This window comes from Hippocampus zosterae, chromosome 9, assembly GCF_025434085.1.
Source record: "Hippocampus zosterae strain Florida chromosome 9, ASM2543408v3, whole genome shotgun sequence".
Lineage (NCBI taxonomy): Eukaryota > Metazoa > Chordata > Actinopteri > Syngnathiformes > Syngnathidae > Hippocampus > Hippocampus zosterae.
The window spans coordinates 8,099,778-8,124,944 of record NC_067459.1 but is presented as its reverse complement, the minus strand read 5'-3'; the positions used below and the strand labels follow the sequence as shown (position 1 = coordinate 8,124,944).

At 44.5% G+C, this 25,167-nt stretch overlaps 1 protein-coding gene and 1 long non-coding RNA gene across 6 annotated transcripts in view; one reads left to right on the top strand and one right to left on the bottom strand.

Moving 5' to 3' along the window:
* Window positions 1-1,027: 1,027 nt before the first annotated feature.
* On the bottom strand, window positions 1,028-1,824 carry LOC127607210 (uncharacterized). The gene is made up of 2 exons (XR_007964018.1): window positions 1,688-1,824; window positions 1,028-1,362 (listed from the first exon to the last, which is right to left on the bottom strand). It is a non-coding gene; the product is annotated as an uncharacterized LOC127607210 (long non-coding RNA).
* A 9,200-nt stretch (window positions 1,825-11,024) lies between these two features.
* LOC127607025 (immunoglobulin-like and fibronectin type III domain-containing protein 1) overlaps window positions 11,025-25,167 on the top strand; it is a 31,530-nt gene continuing 17,387 nt past the window's right edge. For 4 of the 5 annotated variants that reach the window (XM_052075006.1, XM_052075007.1, XM_052075005.1 and 1 more), the window contains exons 1-6: window positions 11,025-11,169; window positions 21,438-21,513; window positions 22,346-22,381; window positions 24,643-24,762; window positions 24,839-24,981; window positions 25,055-25,154. In XM_052075006.1, coding sequence (XP_051930966.1) covers window positions 21,465-21,513; window positions 22,346-22,381; window positions 24,643-24,762; window positions 24,839-24,981; window positions 25,055-25,154 — 448 coding nt within the window. In that variant the 5' untranslated portion in view covers window positions 11,025-11,169; window positions 21,438-21,464. The remainder of the gene's footprint in view (window positions 11,170-21,437; window positions 21,514-22,345; window positions 22,382-24,642; window positions 24,763-24,838; window positions 24,982-25,054; window positions 25,155-25,167) is intronic. The other variant, XM_052075004.1, reaches the window with a different exon arrangement.

Genomic DNA, 25,167 nt, shown 5'->3' with positions numbered 1-25,167 from the left:
TCACGCCCCTCCAGGTATCCCTGTCATTGCCCACGTGAGCATTGAAGTCCCCCAGCAGAACAAGGGAGTCCCCAGCAGGAGTACTCTCCAGCACACCCTCCAAGGACTCCAAAAATGGTGGGTATGCTGAGCTGTTGTTTGGTGCATATGCAGAAACAACAGTCAGGACCCGTCCACCCACCCGAAGGCGGAGGGAGGCAACCCTCTCGTCTACCGGTGTGAACCCCAATGTACAGGCACTGAGCCGGGGGGCAATGAGTATGCCCACACCTGCTCTGCGCCTCTCACCGTGAGCAACTCCAGAGTGGAAGAGAGTCCAACCCCTCTCGAGAGAACTGGTACCAGAACCCAGGCTGTGTGTGGAGGCAAGTCCGACTATATCCAGTCGGAAATTCTCTGCCTCACACACCAGTTCGGGCTCCTTCCCTGCCAGAGAGGTGACATTCCATGTCCCAAGAGCTAGCTTCTGCAGCTTTGGATCGGACCGCCAGGGTCCCCGCCTTTGGCTGCCGCCCAGCTCACATTGCACCCGACCCCTTTGGCCCCTCTCATGGGTGGTGAGCCCATGGGAAGGGGGACCCACGTTGCCTCTTCGGGCTGTGCCCAGCCGGGCCCCATGGGTGTAGGCCCGGCCACCAGGCGCCTGCCAACGAGCCCCACCTCCAGGCCTGGCTCCAGAGGGGGGCCCCAGTGACCCGCGTCCGGGCAAGGGAAACCTAGATCCATTTATTTCAATCATCATTGGGGTCTTTGAGCCGTGCTTTGTCTGGCCCCTCACCTAGAACCTGTTTGCCATGGTTGTCCCTGCCAGGGGCATAAAGCCCCAGACAACTTAGCTTCTAGGATCATTGGGACACACAAACCCCTCCACCACAGTAAGGTGACGACTCACGGAGGGGCAATTGTCAGTCAATTTATAAATCTATTTGAGTTAGGGTGCACTACTTAAGGTCACAGTGAGATTGGCCAGCAGCAGACTCTAGTTAGAGTCAAGGAGAAACCTCCAACAGGAAGAAGACACACTGACTGAGGTTTTTATAAAAAAATATATTGAGTGAATATTTACAATAGGAGTAGATGGGAAACTGCAACAGACTGCATAAAGAATAACAAGGAAAAAAACATACAGTGAGCTAAATTGTTATCAGTTGTTTTGGTATCAAATCTGACCGATAAAAAATGACTGAGATCTCAGATTTAACAAAAAAAAAAAAAAAGGAAATCATTTCAACTGTCCTACCACCCTCCAGGGGACGAGTGGCTTTGAAGTCCAAGATGTCCTTCACCAGCGTCCCACGTGGCATCCAATCTCCAGACTAGTAGTCCAACCTTTTGATGGTCTATGAGTCCCAAAAAAACAGCCTGCACAAAATGCGCAAGGCATTCACTAACGTGGCAATAATCGGCTATGGAAAATAACGATTTTCAAAAATTGGCTCGAACGAAGGCCACAGCGCTATTCGCCGTGAGCACGTTAGCTTAGCTCAATGCTAATACACTTCCTATGGAGCACACGTGTCGGTACAATGAGTTATCCCTTTTTCTTTCTTTTATAACGGCACAGTTATATCTTATATCAACGGAACATCAATCTCCATTTTCACCAACTTCATTCCTGACTGTTTTTGTATGTTATAATCGAATGCTAGAAATGCTAATCGGATATATTCAACAGAAAAACACTCACCAGGAACGTTATCTCTTCTAAACCCTTCTTTTCACTTGGAAAGAAAAAAAAAGATTGCCACAGGATTTAACTTTACTATATTGTACAGGTAGAGGATCAAGGACAAGTTTTCTTTTATCGTTCTTCGTTTCGACCCGCCTGGGTAATTGCGAGAATGTTCGGTCTCTCTCGCTAACGGGGCCTCGCTCCAAGCGCTGCGGTGCGTTCTCTGTCCCTCGGAAACAGCAGTATCACAAACGAATATCACCCTACAGAATCTAACAATAAAATAACAGTCTTATCAAGGCTGGGTTACAAACTCATGTTTTTTGTGGTAAATTTATGCCCAGATTTTCCACAAGAGGCCCCAAACCCCTGTCTAAAAAGCAATCGGTGTCAAGGAAGTATTTTGATATGATAGTGTATATCTTGCCCGGGAGTGAACTTTGTCGGGAGGAGCTACCTGTATGTTTATTCTGGGTTGTTGACAGTATTTACTGAGAGTCTCCCTCACATGAACGGGTTTCAAAAACAAATACCTTTATTTTCCACACTATAAGGCACACTTAAAAGCATTCAATTTTCTCTAAAGCCGACATTATGCCTTATTGGTGCCGCGAGAGTGGCTGCCTTTCTAGCAGCTCCTATATTTATGTTGTTCTACTTCTTCCTTTCATATGTTCTTTCTTTCATAGCTTTGCTGCTGTGAATTGGGAATTTCTCCTTTGCGAGACTAATAAAGGTTTTCTTACCTTATTTTCCAATGTGCCTTCCAAATGCATAAATCTTTTTGATTTCTTGGACACAGTATTTTAATTGTTCTATGTTCTTCTAAGGGCGGCCCGGTAGTCCAATGGTTAGCACGTCGGCTACACAGTGCAGAGGTACCGGGTTCGATTCCAGCTCCGGCCTCCCTGTGTGGAGTTTGCATGTTCTCCCCGGGCTTGCGTGGGTGTTCTCCGGGTGCTCCGGTTTCCTCCCACATTCCAAAAACATGCATGGCAGGCTGATTAGACGCTCTAAATTGTCCCCAGGTGTGAGTGTGGGTGTGGATGGTTGTTCGTCTTGTGGTGCGGTGTGACAATCACACAGGTCGAGGTGATGCGCAAGACTATAGCCTCTCCCCCGACAAGACCCTAGCGTAACCTCCCAGAGGTGCACCACGGTAATGGCAACATGCCAGCTGATCAGCTAGGGATCTCGGAGCAGGAGGGAGCCCCAGAGGTGTTGAGTGCTGGGCCCACGGATGTGGATATGTCCCGATTATTCACCAATCCCTCCCCCAGCTATGGGTCAAACTGGTCCCGCTGCCTTGTGGGTACACTAAATGTGAAAGGCTAAGGGAGAAAACCCTAACAGAAAATCAACGGGCCAGGTGGGCTGGCCTCCTGAAGCGGACTGCGACAGACTGCAGACCCGGCAGCTCACTGCAACCACACAGCCCTCAGCCGTCTTGGACTCTTCCTTGCCACTGACTCAAGGGTAGTGAGGTCAAGTCGTGGACTGGGCATTGTTCAGGCCCCTTCCACGTAAAACATCATCGAACACCATTTGCACCCCTCCCCTTCACCCCGCTTCATCACAACATTGACAAAGTCCTGCGGCGACGGGGAAGGTGGGCGACGGGGGCAGGTTATGACAGACTGGAAGCCTTCAGCACACCCCCTGCACGTGGGGGGCTCGGGTCGGCGTCGTTGAGTTGCTGGAAAAATGGGGCAGCGGCGCTCTCCGGTGAGCATCCGAGTGACGAGGCAGCCATTTTCAGGGTCCGCACTGCCTCCCTCACTCCGAGGAAGGGTCTAGAAAATGTGACCTAGAAAAATGTCTGCCCCAAGACTAAACCCGGGACGGGTAGCCGCACCTGTCGGGAGTCCCCTTTTTAGCGGCCGCAACAACAGGAAAAGTTCACATACCTCTCTCAAGGTAGCAACCTGGAACGTACGTACGCTCCTGGACAACGAAGATCGACCCTCCAGAAAAACCGCACTGGTAGCAGAAGAACTGCGCCGGTATAACATTGACATCGCGGCTCTGAGTGAGACCCGCTTCCATGAGGAAGGCTCTCTGTCGGAGCCTGGAGGTGGCTACACCTTCTTCTGGAAGGGTCTCCCCAATGACAACAGAAGACTATATGGAGTCGGCTTTGCTGTGAAGCAGAGCCTACTAAGATCAATCCCAACGTCTCCAATCGGTGTCTCCGAATGCCTTATGAGATGGCGAATTCCACTGGCCCACGGACGCTTTGTCACCCTCCTTAGTGTATACGCCCCGACCCTCACATCTGACGAGGCTTCCAAGGACGCTTTTTATCTACTGCTGAGCCAACAGCTGAGTAACATCGACTCGAGGGACTCCATCCTCCTACTCGGGGATTTCAACGCCAGAGTTGGCAGAGACTGGATGACCTGGAACAGAGTCATCGGCAAACACGGTATCGGTTCATGCAACCCAAACGGAGAACGCCTACTAACTTTATGCACGGAGCATGAGCTAGCAATAACAAACACCATGTTCCAGCTCCGTGACATGCACAAGACCACCTGGATGCATCCTCGTTACCGTCACTGGCATCTGCTTGACTATGTCATCGTCCGTCAAGTGGACCGGAAATTTGTCTCCCTCACGCGTGTCATGCGTGGAGCGGAAGCATCCACTGACCATCGGCTGGTTGTGAGCTCACTACGCATCCGCGTCCGTCCACCGGCAAGAAGAACTCCAGCTGTACCAAAAATAAACAGGCCGGGTGGTGTGTGGAAGTGAAAAGTCCGACCCTTTCCCAGTGGCTGTGGGGGGATGTGTCCTTGCACCCATCCTGTTCAACATCTACCTTGCTGTCATGATGAAACATGTTTACAACAATACCGACCCAATACGAGACGGTATCTCGATCAATTACCGACTCGATGGCAGCCTTTTTAACCTAAGAAGATTGAAAGCCAGAACGAAGATCAGTAACACGTCTGTGCTGGACTTGCAGTATGCCGATGACGCTGCAATGCTGAGTCACACGCCACCAGGACTGCAGCCGTCCCTTGACGTCCTCACGGACACGTATACCTGCGCTGGCCTCGTCCTAAATGCAACAAAGACAGAGATTTTGCAGCAGACCACCGACGCTGACCCCTTTATCTTTCACTCCGGGGAAAATGCTCTGAAGAACACTGGCGACTTCGTCTACCTTGGCTCATCTGTCAACATGAAGCTCGACCTCACACCCGAGATCCAAAGGCGGATCGGGTCGTCAGCTGCAGCATTTGGACGGCTGTCTAAGCGATGCTTCCTCAACAAGAACTTAACTCTTACCACAAAAACTAAGGTCTTTAACGCTGTGTGTGTGTCTATCCTACTCTATGGTTCAGAAGCATGGGTGCCCTATGCTAAACATCTTAAGCAACTGGAGCGCTTCTACATAAACTGCCTAATGAAGATCCTGGGCATTCACTGGTGGGACAGAATTCCGCACACGGACGTCAGAAGCAGACTGCAAGTCCCACCGCTAACGACTCTCCTCCTCCAGCGTCAATTGAGATGCCTCGGCCACATTGTTCGCATGCCACCGGACAGACTCCCGAAGAAGGTGCTGTACGGTGAATTAAGTACGGGGGAGAGGAGCAGCGGCGGGCAGCTGAAGCGTTTTAAAGACAGCATAAAGGTCACTCTCAAGAAGTTTGCCATCGATCCGACCAACATGGAGGAAGCGGCATCGGATCGGGTGGAGTGGCGACGACGCACCCTGGAGGGCGCAGAGCATCACGACGCCTCATACAACCTGGCGGCCCTGCAGCGCAGGGAGAAGCGACATGCCGGACCGGTTATGGACGGCCACTATCGTTGCGACCTTTGCGGGCGCGGCTGCGCTACTCTGGCGGGTCTGAGGGCGCACCAACGTGCGCATCAGCGGCGTCAACAGCGCGGGGATCGAAGGATGGGGGAGCGCAACGTCGTCTTCGGCTACGAAAGACTGGAATAAGCAAGCAAGTAAGCAAGCCCTGCGATTGGCTGGCAACTGATTCAGGGTGTCCCCCGCCTACTGCCCGAAGACGGCTGGGATAGGCTCCAGCTCCCCCCGCGACCCTTGTGAGGATCACGCGGTTCGGAAAATGGATGGATATGTTCTTCTAAGTCATCTGTTACAGCTACAGCGGTTGTGAAAGCGCTATGTAGCTACTTGGTAGCTCCTTCAGCCAGAGACTGTTACACCCGTGCTGCAAGAAGGAGAGATACTGACGCCCGTTCCTACCGACTGCTGTCAGGCTGCTGAATAAAAATAATAACAATAATAATAGTTAAATGATGTAAAAAACAATTGTTAATAGCACTGCGATTTATCAATTTTGTATTTATATTGCACTTAATCGAACGGTGTTTGTTTTTTGTTTTTTTTTCTTCTTTCCAGGGCAGATCAGGCCCTGGTCTTACCAAAGCAAAAAATAAATAACATCAAAAGCCGTTCCTAGGGAGAAACGTATGCTTCCATGCGGGTCACACATACCCAGCAACCGGTGGGACAAATCCTGATCTCTGCTTTAATATCATATCACAGGGGAAGTCAGCCTTATCAGTGGAGCCCAGTGATGCCGCATGGAACACTTTGCTCACATCTGGACTGATGTGAGGCCGAGGGAACACAATCCACTCATGTTTTTTACTTCATGATGTGACCCCCTGTGTAATGAATCCCAGCTCATGCAATCCTTTTTGTCACACCTACGTTATGTTTCAGCTTTGCTTATTAATGTAATTCATATATGTACGTATGCTTCCATTTTAATCTTGCTAATTAACATGTTGCTGTGTGACGTGTACAACACTTATAATACAAATACAATCAAAACTGACATTCAAGCACACTTCACGTGAGATTTTTTTTTGTGATTCTTTCAACCCGTTGTAACAAAACAGGTGTTGATATTCTTGTGCTTTATCTGCCAAGATGTTTCTTCTTTCCAGACCGTTTAAACATCTTAATAAGGTATTGTGACTTTTACCCAATAATAAAGAATCAATTAAGATTAGCCGGGGGAAAAAAAACAACAACAACCGTAATTCAATAATATAATTCTTTGCTGTATGCATTTGTATTAAAACATTGGCGGGGTTTTGCCAGGTAAACCTTTTGGGGATTAACGATGAAAATAAAATGGAACAAAAGAAAACATGTTTTAAAAGTATTCAATTAAATACGGTAAGAATAAATAAATACAAGGACAATTAAATTGCCAATTCCAATTTGAACTCATTTTGACATCATGTCTGCTAATGTTTTTTCAACAAAACATAAAAAAAACATTCACATACATCAATATTCAACCAAATAAGTGAAAGACGAAATAATTGAGAGAAATCCCGCCAAATCTTCCATTAAGAGAATTAATATATGCACCCCATCTATTCGTTTTACACTTGTCAATAATTACTTCTCTTTTGCACTAACTTCGTGTTTCAACAACAGTTACAAAAAAGAAATAAAATATTTGACCGGGAATAATTTGTAAATAAAAATCGCCAAGGCAGGTACATCGGTGTTTATCGCCATTTCCACCAAGAACAAGTGGATTACTTTGAATAATAAGTGTCCCATATTCATTCCTTCATATTCGCTTGCAGAAGCAGACAATGATACCTAAATCCTAACAGCAAAGACAACTAGCATTAAGGACAAAAAACCTGCTTTGGATTGTAGTTTCAGGGAGAAAAAACCCCCACTGTTGGTCCCAAATGAAGCACTTACATTATGTTTGCTTTCTTAACACAGAATATATGTTCCTCAGTGCTAAGATTTGAAATTGAAGTTATTCTCTGGTTTTGTCATGCGTCGCCGCTGAATGTATCTCAGCATTCAAGTCCAAACCTTCAATATCGATTGAACAAAACAAATGTATGCAGATAAGCTTGTTTTCATGCTGGCTGACGCAGTCCCAAGCAGGTGCTGAGCTGATCAGTTGCTTGATGAAAGCGGCCAATGAAGCCCCGCATGCCTGAGGGGTCAGCTGAGCCAGATAAGCAGTTGGTGAAAATGTACGCATGCGGAAGCATCAAGCGCTTACACTTGGAAGGCTCCCACAATGCATGTTTTCTTTCACTCTATCAGACAGAGTGTAAAATTCTTCTTGCATCGAAAATTCTAACAAAATCCAAATGTGTAACAACTGATTTCTTGTTTGCATCAATTCACTGTACAGTGCTTGTGAATCCAGTAGCCACTTTAGCTGCAGCTATGATGATGTGTGAAAGATTTACATGCGTTTCCAAAGCTTTGGGGCAAGAAAAGTTGTGGCAGGCCGTTATGCGCTAATAACCACATGACAGTGACGGCTGTCATATCTCCTTTTTAGAATTTAAATTTGTCGTATTTTAAAGTAGTCCCACTGTAAAACATTCTGAGTGTAAAATTTACAGAATGGATTGGAATTCACATGCACAATTCCATATACCCGTCCGTCACAAATACAAAGAAAAGCACGTTGAATTGGATTCTTTGTGATCATTTTCCAGTTGTGGATAGCAATCTGAAATGTGTCAAATATGTGCCAATCAGGTGTGTTAGCTTGCTAAAATCTGTACCGAAATGTCAAATTGTCCTGTGTGATAAATAATGTTGAGATTTTGCAATAAATGTGTTACCCTGTTTACACTCACTTGAACACTAATTGAACAAACTATAATTGACTTCACTGATTTAAAAACTAGTAAGTTGTGTACAAGTAATCATATTGGGGTTTCATTGTCCTAACTGCGCTCCAAGGGAAGATGCAACTCCAAATTGGCCCGTGACTAAAATGAGTTTGACACCGCTACTGTACAGTTTTGGTTCTGTGGAAGTATGAATCCGTTGTAGGGCTAATTCTCAATTTTAAGCAGGTTGTTTGAAAACTTAAAAAGTTGTACCAAATCGACTTGGCTGCGAATTATTCAAATCGCCAGCAAAAACCTAAAGAAAAGCAAAAACTAGCCCATTAGCCGTTCACTAACTCACTAATTTCGAGCAGGCACTTGGGGCCCTAAAAAGGTGGATGACCCCTCTAAACATGGCTCTGAAATAGGCAAGTCTCTCAGGAAAATCATAAAGCAATGATCAAGTATGAGCCTGTTAGTTAATTTGATAATTTGGAGCAAGCCCTTGCGGCTGGCTAAAGGAGGCGATCCGACTTATCTTGGCTCACAATTATGCAAATAGAAAACCATGAGGGTATTCAATTATGAGTCTGATACCTGTTAGCCAATTTGGTTCTTTTTTGAACATCTACTCAAGAAGGCAGGTCTATCTCAATTTAACTTCAAAATGACTGATTCTCTCAAGAAAAATAAGGAATAAGGTCAACTGGCTCATGTGATCCTGATCACCGGGAGCTAAATAACACATTTTGAGCAGCATCTTATCTTCACTTAGCTCCTGAATATGCAATTCTCACATAAGAATGTTGTGTGGTGGCTAGCTGGCCCACATATCTGGGCTCAAAGTTATGCAAAAATCCTGAAATTGTGAGAGTAGAAAAATACAAGCCCATTAGCTGTGAGCTAACCTGCTAATATGATGCAGCCGCTTGTGAGCCGATTCATCATGATGCTTCCAACTCAATTTGGCTCAAAAACGTAGAACTCTCTGATTCAAAATTAGCAAATGAGTAGATGCTTGTGGGCTTACCAATAGAGAATCGGGAACCAGGTTGGGAACTTGAGGAAGACGTTGTTTCTAGATTCTGGATGATTCTTTAATAGACTCATCCTCTCATGCATATATCTATTTACGACTGTTTTGTTGCTAATAGCCACACTTGGCTGTCAAACATAATTCAGATGTCCGTAGCATTAAACCTCAACAGCTGCGCTGTGTGGAACAATATGGATTTTGGCGTATGCGCACAATGCCTGGCAAAGCTTCCCACATGCTGGGTCCTAAAAATAATACCGGAACATGTCAACGCTTGAGATCTGAATGGATTATCACTTGGCAATAACAAACGACATAGCCATGAAATCTTATTTACAGGTGCATAGTTATGATGCCATTTTAATCCTGGAGTGCTCTGTCGTTTTGCTAGGAGAAAATGTCAACATAGCTACCGGTACCTTCAAAAAAGTAACACCATCTTTTTATACGGCTACTGTCACTTGTAGCTAGTCAAATTAGGGTTGGCAGTGTATTGCCCAGACATGCTGCATGAATTGATGTTGAATTGCAACAATGGTGCATTGTGTAAACGTAATGTTTATGGCCCAAGCACATTAGAATAATAACCCTCACAAAAACTACTACACTTGGACAAAAGCTGAAGAATGAATCACCTTTCTGGGTGGACTACAAAATGTCAAACAAAAATGATATAAATGTATCCTGGAGACACTTGTATCTAATTAAGTGACACTGTACTTAGAGTGAATTGAACTCGCCAACCAAGAACAAATTACAGTTAGCAACCCATATCAACTTGATGCATGTTCCCACGGAGGAACATTTTAAGGCTAGACATACAGTATACTGTATGAGAGAGACAGAGAGAGAGTATACGAACGGCCTGGCTGTAGCCCACCGGATCTTGCTTTATACTTGAAAATGTCATTTTTGTCAACAAAACTTGTGATATGACATGATATTGCTGATTGGCTATTACATCTGAAATGCAGATTATGAAATACATCAACATTTTTTAACGACAGTTGAACACGTTTAAACAAGTTGCAGACAAAACACCATCTAGCAGCGTGACAGGCTGCGTTGCTCATTGTAAGGTGGTGGTCCTGAGGGGTTGCGAATTACCCCAATTTGCCAAAACTCATTCAGTACCGCCGTATTGGAGAGTCTAACTGATCAACACAAAATGGGTTGACATGTCTTTCGTAATAGGACACACAAAAATGTCTCAAGGACCCCTACATGGGATTGAACAGGAAGTCAACCATTTTGTTTTGAGGTAGCCATTTTGAATTCCTACTTGGATAAACACCGACAAAGGAATTTACGCAAATTATTCCCAATCAGAACCAGGTATTCGAGACAGATATGATGCCTTCCGCCATCTAATATGGCAAAATATGCATTCAAATAATTTTTGTAATAATTTGTTCAGAAAAAGGGTAAAAACATAAACAGGCTTCGCATTTTTGTTCACAGAAAACCACAGCAAAAATGTGTCCTTCACTTCTTCTACGTAAAGTATAGCAAATCAAATAAAATGTTTTTAAAGGTGCCCAAATATAGACTTCACCCTGCAAAGAAAAACGCTTCACTTTCATTCGTGTGACAGTTATTAGGGACAAACAATTCCATAATAGGTGTTTAATGACCCACCCTTTCATGGGTGCCTCCCTCCCCGCCGCATGGCCATCCACCCAATCTCAGTCTACGTCTTCTAGAGTAAAGACAAAAAAAAAAAGTCTAAAGAGCTTGTGGCAGCGGACAGGAAAAGAAGTATCAAGCGCAGACCTACACATTGCCGAGGGGGGAATCTATTGAATAATTAGCAGACAGAAGTTAAGCTCAAAGCTACAAGGACTGTAAGCAGGTAGGTGGCCCTCAAGGTTAAGATGAGAAAAATGTATCGCAGTTTGTTATTTCTGGGCTTTGTCCGGTAGGAATACAAATAGGCACTTTAAGCAGCTTGCATTGTAAAACACTCGGGTGATGAATATAAGTCAGCATTTTATCTTAAAAAAAATCCAATAAAGTTACTGGCAGTATTTACATAACGTTGTATGTTTTACAATGTATTCAGTTCTCACACGGATCATTTAGATGTCCACCCAAGGCAGGGTGTGTAATATAGATTTGACTTGAAATCAGTTTAATAATGCGTAGAGCCTTTCTCACTTTGAATGTCACGCTTTCTAAACTGGTAAATTGCTTCCAGGCAGCGCATAGCATGAAAGTCAGGAGCTGCAAGGGTGTTAGGGCCTGATGAACTTTAGACGGTGGTATCAAATTGATATGTGGCCTTTCAGAAGGGAGAGTTAGAGCTGGGATCGACAAGATTTTTTTTTTTCACACTGAAAACAAACAAGCAGCTGACACTATTCACACCACTGATGCTGCAAACATGAAGCACGTTATGTTCCAATACCGGCTCGCAAGTCAAATGTCACTCTGGGAGTTCGCAGCCCCAAATAACCAACTGTTGTTGTTGGGGGGGGGGGGGGGTTCACTCCGTTTGATGTGCTCCACATGGATTAGTTTGTCAGCCCGCTACAATTAACTAAATGTGGAAATTTACTGCGAAGTTCAAATATGCCCATTAGTGCTCATTTGTCACCGCGGGGTCTTGTCAATGGGACCAACATTTGAGCGGCCGCAGATGCTGTCAAACATTTGCAGTCAGAGCTATACTCGCCAGGTGGCAGGACCACCAACACTTGTCACGTAGTGCGGGCCAAAGACATTAGAGATTATTTAGTCGTAGGTGGGGCAGTGTTTTCACAAATGTCATTTTTAAAAAATGCTATTCCCATCCACAGGGAATCACTGCTTCTCAAATCTGACTGATTGACACCTACACTTTGATTCATCTTTCAAGGCCATTAGTTCATATTTAATTCAACAACTACAATTTTTTTTCATAAAAATGGGGAGAGTTTGAAATGGAAAAGAAATCTCTCTCTTTCCCTCACTATATATATATATAAAGAAAAAATCCTCATCTCACTCCTCGGGTGGTGTCCGTCCCTCATTCAGCTCGGGTCCTCTACCAGAGGCCAGGAAGCTTGAGGGTTCTGCGCAGTATCCTTGCTGTTCCAAGCACTGCACATTTCTGGACTGAGATGTCCGATGTTGTTCCCGGGATCTGTTGCAACCACTCATCTAGTTTGGGGGTCACTGCCCCGAGTGCTCCGACCACCACAGGCACGACTGTCACATTTACCTTCCAGGCTCTCTCCAGCTCCTCTCTGAGCCCTTGGTATTTCTCGAGTTTCTCATGTTCCTTCTTCCTGATGTTCCCATCACTTGGGACCGCTACATCCACTACAACGGCTTTCCTCTGCCCTTTATCTATGATCACGATATCTGGTTGGTTCGCCATTACCATCTTGTCAGTCTGGATCTGGAAGTCCCACAGGATCTTCGCTCTGTCATTCTCCACCACCTTTGGAGGCGTTTCCCATTTTGACCTTGGGGTTTCCAGTCCATACTCCGCACAGATGTTTCGGTAGACTATGCCAGCCACCTGGTTATGGCGTTCCATGTAGGCTTTCCCTGCCAGCATCTTACACCCTGCAGTTATGTGTTGGATCGTCTCAGGTGCCTCTTTGCACAACCTACACCTTGGGTCTTGTCTGGTGTGGTATATCTGGGCCTCGATGGCTCTGGTGCTCAAGGCCTGCTCCTGAGCAGCCAGGATGAGTGCCTCTGTGCTGTCCGTCAGGCCAGCCCTCTCTTGCCACTGATTCTTGAGATCTTCCACTCACATCTTCTTGAGATCGGCCACTTCAGTTATGGTCCGGTGGTACATCCCGTGTAGGGGCTTGTCCTCCCATGATGGTCCCTCTTCCAGCACCTCATTTTCTGTTCCCCATTGTCTGAGACATTCTCTGAGTACGTCATCCGTTGGAGCCTTCTCCTTGATGTATTCATGGATCTTGGATGTTTCATCCTGGACAGTGGCTCTCACACTCACTAGTCCCCGGCCTCCTTCCTTTCGGCTTGCGTACAGTCTCAGGGTGCTGGATTTGGGATGGAACCCTCCATGCATTTTTTTTTTTTTTTTTTTTTCCAAGATGGCGCCAGAGTAGGCAGCCTTCGGCAAGTGCTCTTCAAGAGCCTTGCTTTTTTGTTCTTTTTTTGTGTTTTTGTCTTTTGTTTTGTCACGTTGTTTGTTGTTTCATCGTGCGGACCTGATATGGACTGTTTTCAGCGCTTTTTGGCCACGACATTCGTCAAAGGAGCAGTATCTGTGCTTGGTGGTTGCGCCTTCTCGGCAGCACGCCTGTACCAGCACAGATTTTGATTGGGAGGAATGTCGGCGCCATTGACTGTCGGTGGACAGACCTGGGGCGCTTGTGTTTTTTGCGCCAGTAATGGGCAGCATTTTTCACAACCCCGATTTGTTCAGTGGCTATGTCGGCGCTGTTGGACAGTCGGCGTTGGTGCGGCTGGATGGATGGCCGCTGAAGTTGAGGATGAGGCGAGAGGAGCGTTGGCGAAGAGCGCCGATGCGTATTTGGAACCGTGAGTCGCCGCTTGGAATTGAAATGGATTTCCATGGGACAGGAGAAGTGAACCAATCTCTTTTTTCATCAATGGATGCTACAGCTTCTTGTTGACTTTGAAACATAGCTTGTAGCCGACGTGTGCACATTTTGAGCATGACGTCTCTGATCCACTGGTTAAAGGACGCTTTGATTCTCTCCTCTTTCATCTCAAACCGCTTCAAACAACAAAGCGTGTGACGGAAAAGTGGTTAGGACTGCACGACTGTCCGTGTTTTATGTTATGTGTTGTGTTTATTTTACTTTATGTTAACTGTTTTGTAAAGCGCTTTGTTACAGCTGCCGCTGTTGTGAAAGCGCTATATAAATCAGCATGTATTGTATTGTATTGTATGCATAGTTAGGAGCTTTCGGGTCTTAACGTCCGTGGTCTGAATCTCTTCCTTTGGCCACCTTATTATTCCTGCAGGGTATCTGATCACTGGCAGGGCATAGCTGTTTATTGCCCGAGTCTTATTCTTGCCATTGAGCTGGCTTCTTAGGACTTGCCTCACTCGCTGGAGGTATTTGGCCGTAGCCGCTTTCCTTGTTGCCAGTTCGAGGTTGCCATCGGCTTGTGGTATCCCGAGGTACTTGTAGCTGTCCTCAATGTCTGCTATTGTTCCTTCAGGGAGTGAGACCCCTTCAGTGCGGACTACCTTTCCTCTCTTAGTCGCCATCCGACTACATTTCTCAAGCCTGAATGACATCCCGATGTCGCTGCTGTAGATCCTGGTTGTGTGGATCAGGGAATCTATGTCCCTTTCGCTCTTAGCATACAGCTTTATGTCATCCATGTAGAGGAGATGACTGATTGTAGCTCCATTTCTGAGGTGGTATCCATAGCCTGGCTTGGTGATTACTTGGCTTAGGGGGTTCAGTCCTATGCAGAACAGCAGTGGGGAGAGTGCATCACCTTGGTATATGCCACATTTGATGGACACTTGGGTAAGTGGCTTGCCATTGGCTTCAAGTGTGGTTTTCCACATCCTCATCGGGTTTGCAACGAAGGCTATTAGGGTCCTGTTCACCTTATACAACTCCAAGCATTCAGTGATCCATGTATGTAGCATCGAGTCATAGGCTTTCTTGTAATCAACCCAAGCTGTACACAGGTTGGTACGTCAGGACCTGCAGTCTTGTGCGACTGTTCTGTCAACCAGGAGCTGATGTTTGGCTCCTCTGGTATCTCTACCAATGCCCTTCTGTGCTTCGCTCATGTATTGATCCATGTGTCCACTTATCTTTGCCGCAATGATGCCTGACATGAGCTTCCATGTTGTGGAGAGACAGGTTATTGGCTGATAGTTGGATGGGGCTGCACCCTTCGAGGGATCCTTCATGATCAGGATCGTTCGCCCTTCGGTTAGCCATCCTGGGTGAGTCCCGTCCCTCAGCAGCTGGTTCATTTTTGCTGCTAGGCGCTCATGGAGTGCTGTGAGTTTCTAGGTGTGGACCATGTCCGGGCCTGGTGCTGTCCAGTTCTTCATATCTGAGACTCTTTCCTGTATGTCTGCCAATGTTATGGTAACTGGGTTCTGTTCAGGGAGGTTGCTGTGCTCCTCTCTCAGAGTCACCAGCCATTGTGCACTGCTGTTATGTGCAACCTCCTTCTCCCATATGCCTTTCCAGTACCTTTCAGTTTCCAGTCTCGGTGGGTCAGCTCTGTTGTTAGGACCCTGCCACTGAGCGTACACTTTCGCAGGTTGTGTTGCAAACAGCCTGTTTATTCGTCTGGCCTCATTCTCTTTCGTGTACCGCTTTAGGCGACTGGACACGGCTTGGAGCCTTTGTTTGGCAGTGTCGAGTGCTTCAGGTATGGTCATCTGGATGTACCTCTCGGGTATCGGCCTTTTCATCACACCTCTCTGGGCCTCCATCAATTGACTCACATCTTTCCGGGCCGCCTTGATCTTAGCCTATCTCATGGCTACCATGGTTGCTCTTATAGCCCAGAGTCTCCAGGATCACTGATGCTGAAGCGTATATCAGCTCATTGGTTTCTGTGATCGTTACGGTCGGGATCGCCCTCAGTGCTGCATTCACACTTTCTATGAGACTTTCAGATGGTACTTCACATAGCCGTTGTAATCGGTTTCTAGGTTGCCCAGCTTTCATTCTCGCCATGATCTTAGCTTTCAGGTCAGCATTTCATTCATTGGGGCTGGCCACCCAATCTCATCATCTGCATTCATTGGAGCTTGCCTCCCAATCTCTTGTATGACCTCCTCCTCTGATCTGGCAGCCTGGGGCCCTTCACCATGGAACCTGCGTTGTACCTCATCCATCTCAAGTTGTGACAGCAGTTGCCGTTTGTGGATGTTGGAACACTGAGCTACTAGTTGTTTCGTGGTCAACCGTGACTGTGGGTTTCGAAGTAACCATTTAGCCCACATTCTCTGCATGTAACCCCTCTGACTAGGGTTGCTTGGGTAGTAGCATTCCAACAGAGCCATGTTATCACATCTCGCCCATCTCCGCTTTGTTCCAGTAGCCCATTTTTCATCAAGGTGCTCTGGTTCCCCAGCACCTGAGCGTGAAGGATCTTGCCCAAGGACCCACACTGGATGGTGTTATGTGCTCATTTTTGCCCCAAGCGGGATTCGAACCACCGTCTCCCGTATGCTAAACCGATGCCTTACCAACTGAGCTATCCAGCCGCTCATATATATATATATATATATATATATATACAGTATATACACACACACTGGTGTCTTTGGGTGTTTCTTCAAAACTCTCACAATGTTTCACAATCAACTGCTCTTGATATCATTCGCAGCCCTGTTCGATCTTCACTCAGTACTGTACACCCGTTTCTTTTTCAGGACTTTACAAATTGTTTGATCGGTTATGCCCAATGTTTGTGCAATAGCTCTGATGGATTTTTTTTTCTTTTCTCTAAGCTTAAGAATGTTTTTTGTCCCTTAGTCAGCTCTTTATTCTTCAGGCCCTTATTTGGTAGACTAGTGCCTGTGTATAAAGATGGGCGTAGCTTCGCGTGTTTGGGGCTGTGTTGAGCCTGTCGCCACCAATAAGCTCATGAAATGGTCTTACCCCTGACGCACCTGATGATTTGGTGAGAGAAAGTAGTCTGCGCTTAGTGTAAACACAAGAGCATTGTTATTTTTGTGCCGGGACAGTGGTCTAGTTCGGCATGTCGGTGAATTTGGCAGATCTGTTACACCTCACTGGGCGCTCCTGTTGCGCCCCCTGGCACATCTTGTATTTGGAAAAAAGGAGAGTACCGGGACATTTTAGACGAAAAGGTGATCTATTTTGCAATATGCGATTTTGGTGTTGATGTGTGCAGTTGACCTCATGGTATTGTATTCATAAATATGACACCAGCGGGGCGGCCCGGTAGTCCAGTGGTTAGCACGTTGGCTTCACAGTGCAGAGGTACCGGGTTCGATTCCAGCTCCGGCCTCCCTGTGTGGAGTTTGCATGTTCTCCCCGGGCCTGCGTGGGTTTTCTCCGGGTGCTCCGGTTTCCTCCCACACTCCAAAAAAAACATGCATGGCAGGCTGATTGGACGCTCTAAATTGTCCCTAGGTGTGAGTGTGAGCGTGGATGGTTGTTCGTCTCTGTGTGCCCTGCGATTGGCTGGCAACTGATTCAGGGTGTCCCCCGCCTACTGCCCGAAGACGGCTGGGATAGGCTCCAGCACCCCCCGCGACCCTAGTGAGGATCAAGCGGTTCGTTAAATGGATGGATGGATGGATGACACCAGCGTGGGATAAGCCCTCTAACATATTGTAGAAATCAATTCATCGATCGAATTGTAATCATTATGATCTTAAAAATATTTTAATAACACCCCATGACTATTGGGGGGGGGGGGGAGTTCTGGACACACTCAGATGCACGATCTGAGTGTACGTCACACACGCACATGGCTGACTACATCTTCTGAAAGGAAAGTTACTGCAGTTTACCTGCCAATGTCATGCATGGCGTACTTGGGCTTGTGTGCTCCGTTCTCCCATGATTTTGATGCAAATGAGTGATACTGCAAAGACTGCCCTGAAAAACACTACATTCCAATGCCCAAATTCACCCATTTTTACTGGCACAAAGTCCAGCAAAATATCAAAAGAAGGAAAAGTCCACACATGCGCATAGTTAGGGCTGGTAGACTTGCATTCAGAATGAAAACAGGGCCCATCATGTTTGCTTAGCAGCAAATGTAATTTTTACAGGGGGAATTCAAAGCCAATAACAAACACTCTCTAACATTCTTCGCAGTCAGTCTAAGAGGCAACATCTGAGCAACTACAAACATCCACCGTTCCAGTTCAAACACAGTAATCTGATTAATATTGTGTTTGTGGAATATGACGTAAAATTGTAAACAGTAGTACCTGCCATCCAGGAACACTGTTGAGTTGCTGTAAAATAAATCTAAAATAGACTGTAGTAAGGAGACTCGCCCTTGTTCACGATGCCTGGCATAGCGGAAAGGAAACAGGTGCTGAAAGGAATACATGTTTGTGTGGTTGGTGGCATGGCAAAGAATCCAAAAAGCAAAAGAATCAAGGGTTAATCCTTTACAAATGTCATTACACATGCTAATTAAGTATTAAGCAAGTATCAAGTACAACTTCACTGTCCAATGTCCTGCATGTGCAACATACTGTTGTTTTAAAGTGGCTGACTTTTACGGCACATTTAGTGACAATGTTGCTCAGAATACAGATTTTGGAGGCCCGACTGCATTGGTTCTGAGAATAATAAAATAATAGTGGAGGTACGGCAGGGTATAAATGGCCTCTTTGGATTCAAAGCTAAAGAGGCTGGCAAAAATTTTTGCCTGTAATGTACTTTTCATCATGAGAAAATATGTTGCTTATGAAAAGATGGGAGCCTCAGCCAAACACTTAAATGTAAAAAGAGGATAGTGCATTTAATGAAAAGAAGCCCAATGCCAAGCAATGCATTTCTTGCGGCATGTTTTCTATTCATCAATGCGTTTTCCAACAAGAGCCAGCATTGCTGCTGGAGGACAACATTGCCTGCTGTGTCCCCCCCCCCCCCCCCCAAATGCATTGCAAGAAACATATTTGATGCATTCATAATGTGTAATGATATACTTGCTAAGACAACATCCCTGATTAGCTTTCAGAAAAATCACTTCTCTTTGAAGTCATGGGAAATCTCACTGGATTTTGCCATTTCAATTATTGCATCTCAATACCAAGTGGAAGTAGGACAAACGAAAAAATGCAATTTCAAGTGTCCATCCATCCACCCATCAATTCAATACCGACTTCCCTCTCTCCAGCCACTTCTTGCAGTGCTTCCCGGGGCATCTCAAGATTACGGGTTTTCAAATCGGAAATACATAATGTTAAGGTGCAAGCTTTTCATGTCAAGTTTCACATCCACTAAACAGAAAATAATCAGTTGTTTTGCCAAATTTATGCATAGCCGCCACTACTCTTGAGTTTCATTGTCAAGTGGGAAGGTCGAGGAAGTTCAACGTAAAAGACGTCAAATGCTTTCACGAACGCTAATAAACGGTCACGGCATGAAACGACGAATACGGTGCTTTGAGATTTACCGTGAACCTAAAGGATGCTTCACACCCGTGGATTTCATATGAACATAAATGGCTTCATGTGATTATTTAGATGTTGCACGACCAGCATAATGAGTGGCCAAATTTAGGATAAATGTCAAGTGCACTGACATTACGAGGTTTTAATAGTGTCTGTGTTGTAACACTAAGCCTGGGAGCTCTTCACCTTGTTTATTTAAGGCCTCAACAAGTGTCTGGGCGAATTAACACATTCCTGCTGTGGGGATTCCCAAAGCGAAGCACAAATCTGATACTGTACTGTCATCCTTCTCAATTGACTGCCCCTCACTGGCTGCACAGAGTAACTGGAAGCTTGGAGTGAATTTGGCGACATGAATCGGTAGACTCAAACTGATTGTCATTCAGTGAAAAAAATAAAAACATTGCAGGTACAGACTAAGGGTGTGGAAAATAATCGATACATCGATGCGCACGTGCGCGATGCGAGTGCAACGGCTCATTCACTGGGTACGACGCGATTGACGGGTGAAATCGAGATTCATCACGATGCATTGGTGGGTATCGGTAAAATCCGATTCAAGCGTCGTTTTATTCATGTTAAACGTCACCTATCTGCCCTTTCCTAGGCGCAATGAATGCACCATCATCGTTTTGCGTTTTGTGTTGAATACGGACGGTAGCCGTGCGTCACATACAGTCCAGAACACAACTAGCTAAGTTCGCGCAAGCAGCAGCGAGGAAACTACTGTATTTAATGCTTCCGCAACATTCAGATCTTATGTTTGGAAATACTACGGCTTCGAAAAGAAAGACGGAAAGATTGATAAAAGCTCCGTAATTTGCAAAGAAAGTCGCACTACGAAGCCATACAACGGCAGCACCACAAATATGCAGACCACTTAAAACGATGGCACCACATCACCGACAAGTTTCCCGGTCCCTCCTCCGCCTCCCCGTCCAGTTCCTCGTTGGACACCGGAGAAACTCTTGGCAAACCAAGTCAGGATCAGAAAAAAATCGCCTCTTATTTTGGGGGTCCCCTTGCAGCTCGCTGTGACCGCGCAAGGAAAAACTATATGGATGACTTTTGGACATTTCATTTTGACACTCAGTGAAAGTGGTCTGTGTACGCTACAATACACACAGCAGCTTTGAGGCTGTGGCTGCCACATTGTTTCAATTGTATTTTTTTTCTGTCCTATGGAGATGGATATTTCATATGAGACACTCAGTGAGTAGTCTGTTTGTGTTTACACTATTGCAACAGCTGTGAGTCTCAGGTGCCAAATTGTTTACATTTTCTTTGCACAAAACCCAATTGTGAAAGGGCTTGAATAAGTTATTTTACACGTTCTACTATTTATAAGGAATAAAGTGGTCTACTTTTTGCAATACCATACTGAATTCCATCTTTTTTTAAACTTTTCTTTGCGTATTTGCATCATGTTTAATTGCACACACAATATCACAACAAATTGTACTGTATCGGATCGCATTGATTTGAACTAAATGTGTATCGCGTCGTATCACATCGTGAAGACGGTGAAACGTATCGAATCGTGTCGCCAGAAAATTCCATGTATCGTTTAAGTATCGCATCGCTGGTAGTGCATCGAGATGTGTATCAAATCGTCCTCAGTGCTGAGATTCACATCCCTAGTACAGACACGGAACCAAAGGTCCTACACTGTAAAATCTAAAATCGAACCAAGATTAATATCTGATATGAAAGCTAAATATGCTTGTTTTTTATCTTCAAAGACATTTCTTCCCACTGTAAATATAGTTTAAAATGAAAAAAAAGATAACTGTAAATGTAGCTTTCGTGGATTCGCTTTAAGACATAGTGGGTCTTTTTTTGAGGGGGCAGGGGGGTAGACATGTTTACGTGTTTGAAGAAACCTTGCCAAGTCAAACTTTCCTGTTTTTTAAGGCGAGTGTTCATAGTGTATGAATATATTTTACCTGTAGCAAAATAAATAAATAAATAACTCTCAGTAATGACAGTGACTTAAAACATGCTGACCATGTCCCTTTTCCTTTTGTTGACAGATTTCCTGGAAATCTCCTTGCGGCAAGATGTGGAAAAAGTCAAAGGTAACCGATCAAACTGCCGCCGGGCAGAAGGGTAAGTGCAATATGAAGGACACTCTCTCCAGGCTGTATCAGCCACATTGTTTGTGCCATTTTTTCAGCAGTGTTTTACAGGATCTGGTCATCTAAGGGCAAAATATGAAAAATGTACGATAGTCAAAGTTTTTTAAAACCAACATCTTTTTGGGATCATAGCACAGTTTTTACACCATAATCTTCTTTGATCCCGGAAATGAAGAATACCCCGCAAGAAAAGTATTTTTGGCACTTTTGGAACAAAGATCCTACAAGTTGAGAAGCTGCAATCTTTTTTCTTTTTTTCTTCTAAGCCGATCCGAAATTACGATGAATCTCCAAGAAATATATGCTGTGAAACTCTTCTCACAATGCAAGACATTTTCCAGAAAAAGACTGAAAGATATGTGGTGCTTTTAATAAGGATGCTGAAAGCAAAAAACTCGTCACTGCAGTGGAGGGCAACCCCACAAAGGATGAATGAGTGTTGGAGTGTCAGGGAAAAAAAATGGAATGAGGCAGAAATTGCTGTGACAGAAGTTGCGTATTACCCAAAGTAATTCGTTTCCTCTCAAGCACTGTCAAAAAATCCTCCCGTGAGAAATTGCACATCGCATTCATCCAAAGCCACACCGCTGACACCATATTCATTATTTTGTGACTAACCACTGTACGTCTGATGTCTCCAAAGAGCGTATTTTGTCACTGTGCCTCCCATTCTCGGTGAATATGGAATATTGTGCTGTGTCTGTGTCCGCAATCCTGCCAAAGCCCCACTGTGGCGTGGCGCTTTTTCGGGATTCCTTCTAAACTGTCCTGTTCCTTTTCCTGCGATCCTGTTGCGTGTTAAGTCAACGCTCCCGAGAGAGGTCAATGGAATGACAAAGGTATGCAGTGTCGAAGAGCAAATGAAATTCCACAAACGATTCACTCAGTGTAAGCGCATGACTCCATGGGGGTTGATCGCATGTTTAATGTGGGCTTCAATCAACAGATTTGTTCCTCTGCCGATTTCTGCCAATCTCTGACTGAATACAAGCAAAATCCTGCATGCTGCTGCCTGCTAGAGGGCGCTGTGGTTGACCATGTTTGCATTATGGCGATATGACGAGTGTGGTGATGAGTTTATTTAACTGACAACTGAGGGCTACTATGCTAATAGTAACTTTTTGCCATGGTTTAAGTGCATGAAATGCTACGATTAGGGGTTACGGGACATTCAGAACTAATTTTTTTCAATTTTCTTTAAACAATACACTCACTCCAGTCAACAATGTCTAAAAATATTTCATCAAATTAAGGCCACAATACAGCTAATAATAAAAGTGCTCTTGAATATGTCATTAACTTAGCATGTTTATCCCCATATTTTGATGTGCATATTCCTGAACACATCTTGGCTGGGGTTTGTTAAAAAGAACACTTTTATTTTAACCGCTGTTAAAATAAAAGGCTACAAAATGTACGACGGTAGATTGTTAAACTAGATGTTGATGCAGTCGAAACTTTGCACCAACAGCATTTGTCGACCCTGCTCTTGGCCTTACAAAGTGAATTGCTCATTATGTGATGGGAGGGCACACTGTTACTGTGTTGTCAATGAGCTGTAATCATATGTTGCGTACTTACAACATACTTAGTTTTTTGTTTGTGTTTTTACAAGTAGAGCAACACAATTTCTCCAAAAAGAAGACATGACGTCAGTAAATAAATATTACTTGTGAAGATGAGTTCAGGCGTAGATTTGGTCTCTTGTGTCAATCTTTCTTGAAGCAAGCCTGTATAATTTATTGGCGACTTCCTGTAACCTTCTTGCTGCCGAAACAGCAATTACCGGTACTGTTATTCTTAGCATAGAGCAAACTTCCCCCAACACTGCTTCATAATTATAGTCACAAACGTTCACCGCTTTGTCCATTGTGCATGCTCTTTAAATTGTAACCTTCATCAAATTTCCTAGTGCGTACACAACAACCTCAGGATATCTGGCTTCCATGTGACATAGCATTATCTCTTGCAACTCTTTAACAAGGAGCTGATTGGCAAAATCCACAACAGATTTTTTTTTTGTCCAGTTTGATGCCTTTCAGCCACAATTGCAGTCTCTGTAGCAACCTAATAATTACAGTCTCAGTTCAGGGGTGAATTCCGTCTGAGAACATCCTGTATGAAACCTTGCAATGGCGATGTACTGTTGATCAATTGTTAGTTGTCTTCTAGGTCAGATTATGTCAAAATGTGAACATCATAATGACGAGGACTGCTTAAATACTCATTTGAAACCAGCAATGTATTTTGTGCTTCATGGATTAAACACCTGTCGTGAATTTTGTTGTTCGGTTCCTTCAAGAAAATAGCACAAATTGAAAATTGAACATTTGACCAGTTCAAGCACAAAAGCCAACAAACGCCATATGGATAAAAAAAAAAAAATATATATATATATAATTCAGGAGCTTCGATTGTGCTTGAAATCGAGGGTAAAATATGTTTACTTTCAGCTGTACCAATGCCTCAGGTTGTTTCTGTGAAACATTTCTGGGTAGATTATGTCATGAAACGTATCGGTAAAATTGGTGATCAGGTCCACGGATTCTATGAGAAAGCCTTCGCCGATGTTGAGGTCCACAAGATTTTGAGAACATTAACAACAATCCAACAAAAGATAACAACCGATGTGGAATTAATGTCTCTACGTTTCGAAGAAGACATTAACGGTTCATTTCGGTTTATTGGTTAGAGAGGCTGTAATTCGACGACACTCATGTTATTATGTTTGAAACACAAAGAATAATAGCACTTCAGTGTAATTCAGTCTAGTTAAAAATAAAAGTACAAATGTTTGAATGATGAGATCTATATTTAAGTTTAACATTGAATACATAAAATAAAACTTTATTTTCAACCTATAAAATAATATGCAACTCATGAAACTAAAAAATATTGTGAATGAGCATATGACCTGGTTGGGTTCGGTACCTCTCACAAGGTTAATAACCACTGGTTTTGACATTTAAAGCTGAGAAAGGGTCAAATTAGGGTTGTAGTGAATTTAGGTTAATGCTGAAATTTCACCCCAAATTGCAATATTCTTGACTCTTGATGAATAGTGTTTCCCATGGTGAGTATTTTCTTCCCATTTGATTAGGAATTAGGAAGAAGTCCAAAGTGCCAGGTGTCATGATAACGCAGTTTGAGGCGGAACTTCCAGAGGGAATGACAACTCCGGATTTTTCCCGCAAACCCATCGCAATTACTATTCAAGAAGGTTCGCTTCCAACACTTTACGAATAAACAATAGTGTGGTCATCTTTCCTGATGGCACGTGTCATCGTATATTCCAGGTAAAAGTACAGCATTCAAAGCCATTGTTGTGGGGAATCCAAAACCCACCATCACGTGGACCCGAACAAACGGAGAAATCGTTTTTCACCCGGACACCTGCAGGCAAAACTACAGCGAGGCGTCGCACGAGCATACGTTGGAGGTATGGTGCTCATCAAAATATATGAACAGTGCCATAAGAAAAAAAAATATTTCAATGATTGCTTTTTCATCAGTTTCCCAAGGTGGCCCCAGAGGATGCCGACACCTACAAGTGTTATGCAACAAATGATTATGGACGAGCCGTTTGCACCGCCGTCCTGAATGTTATTGAGGGTATTTCGCACAT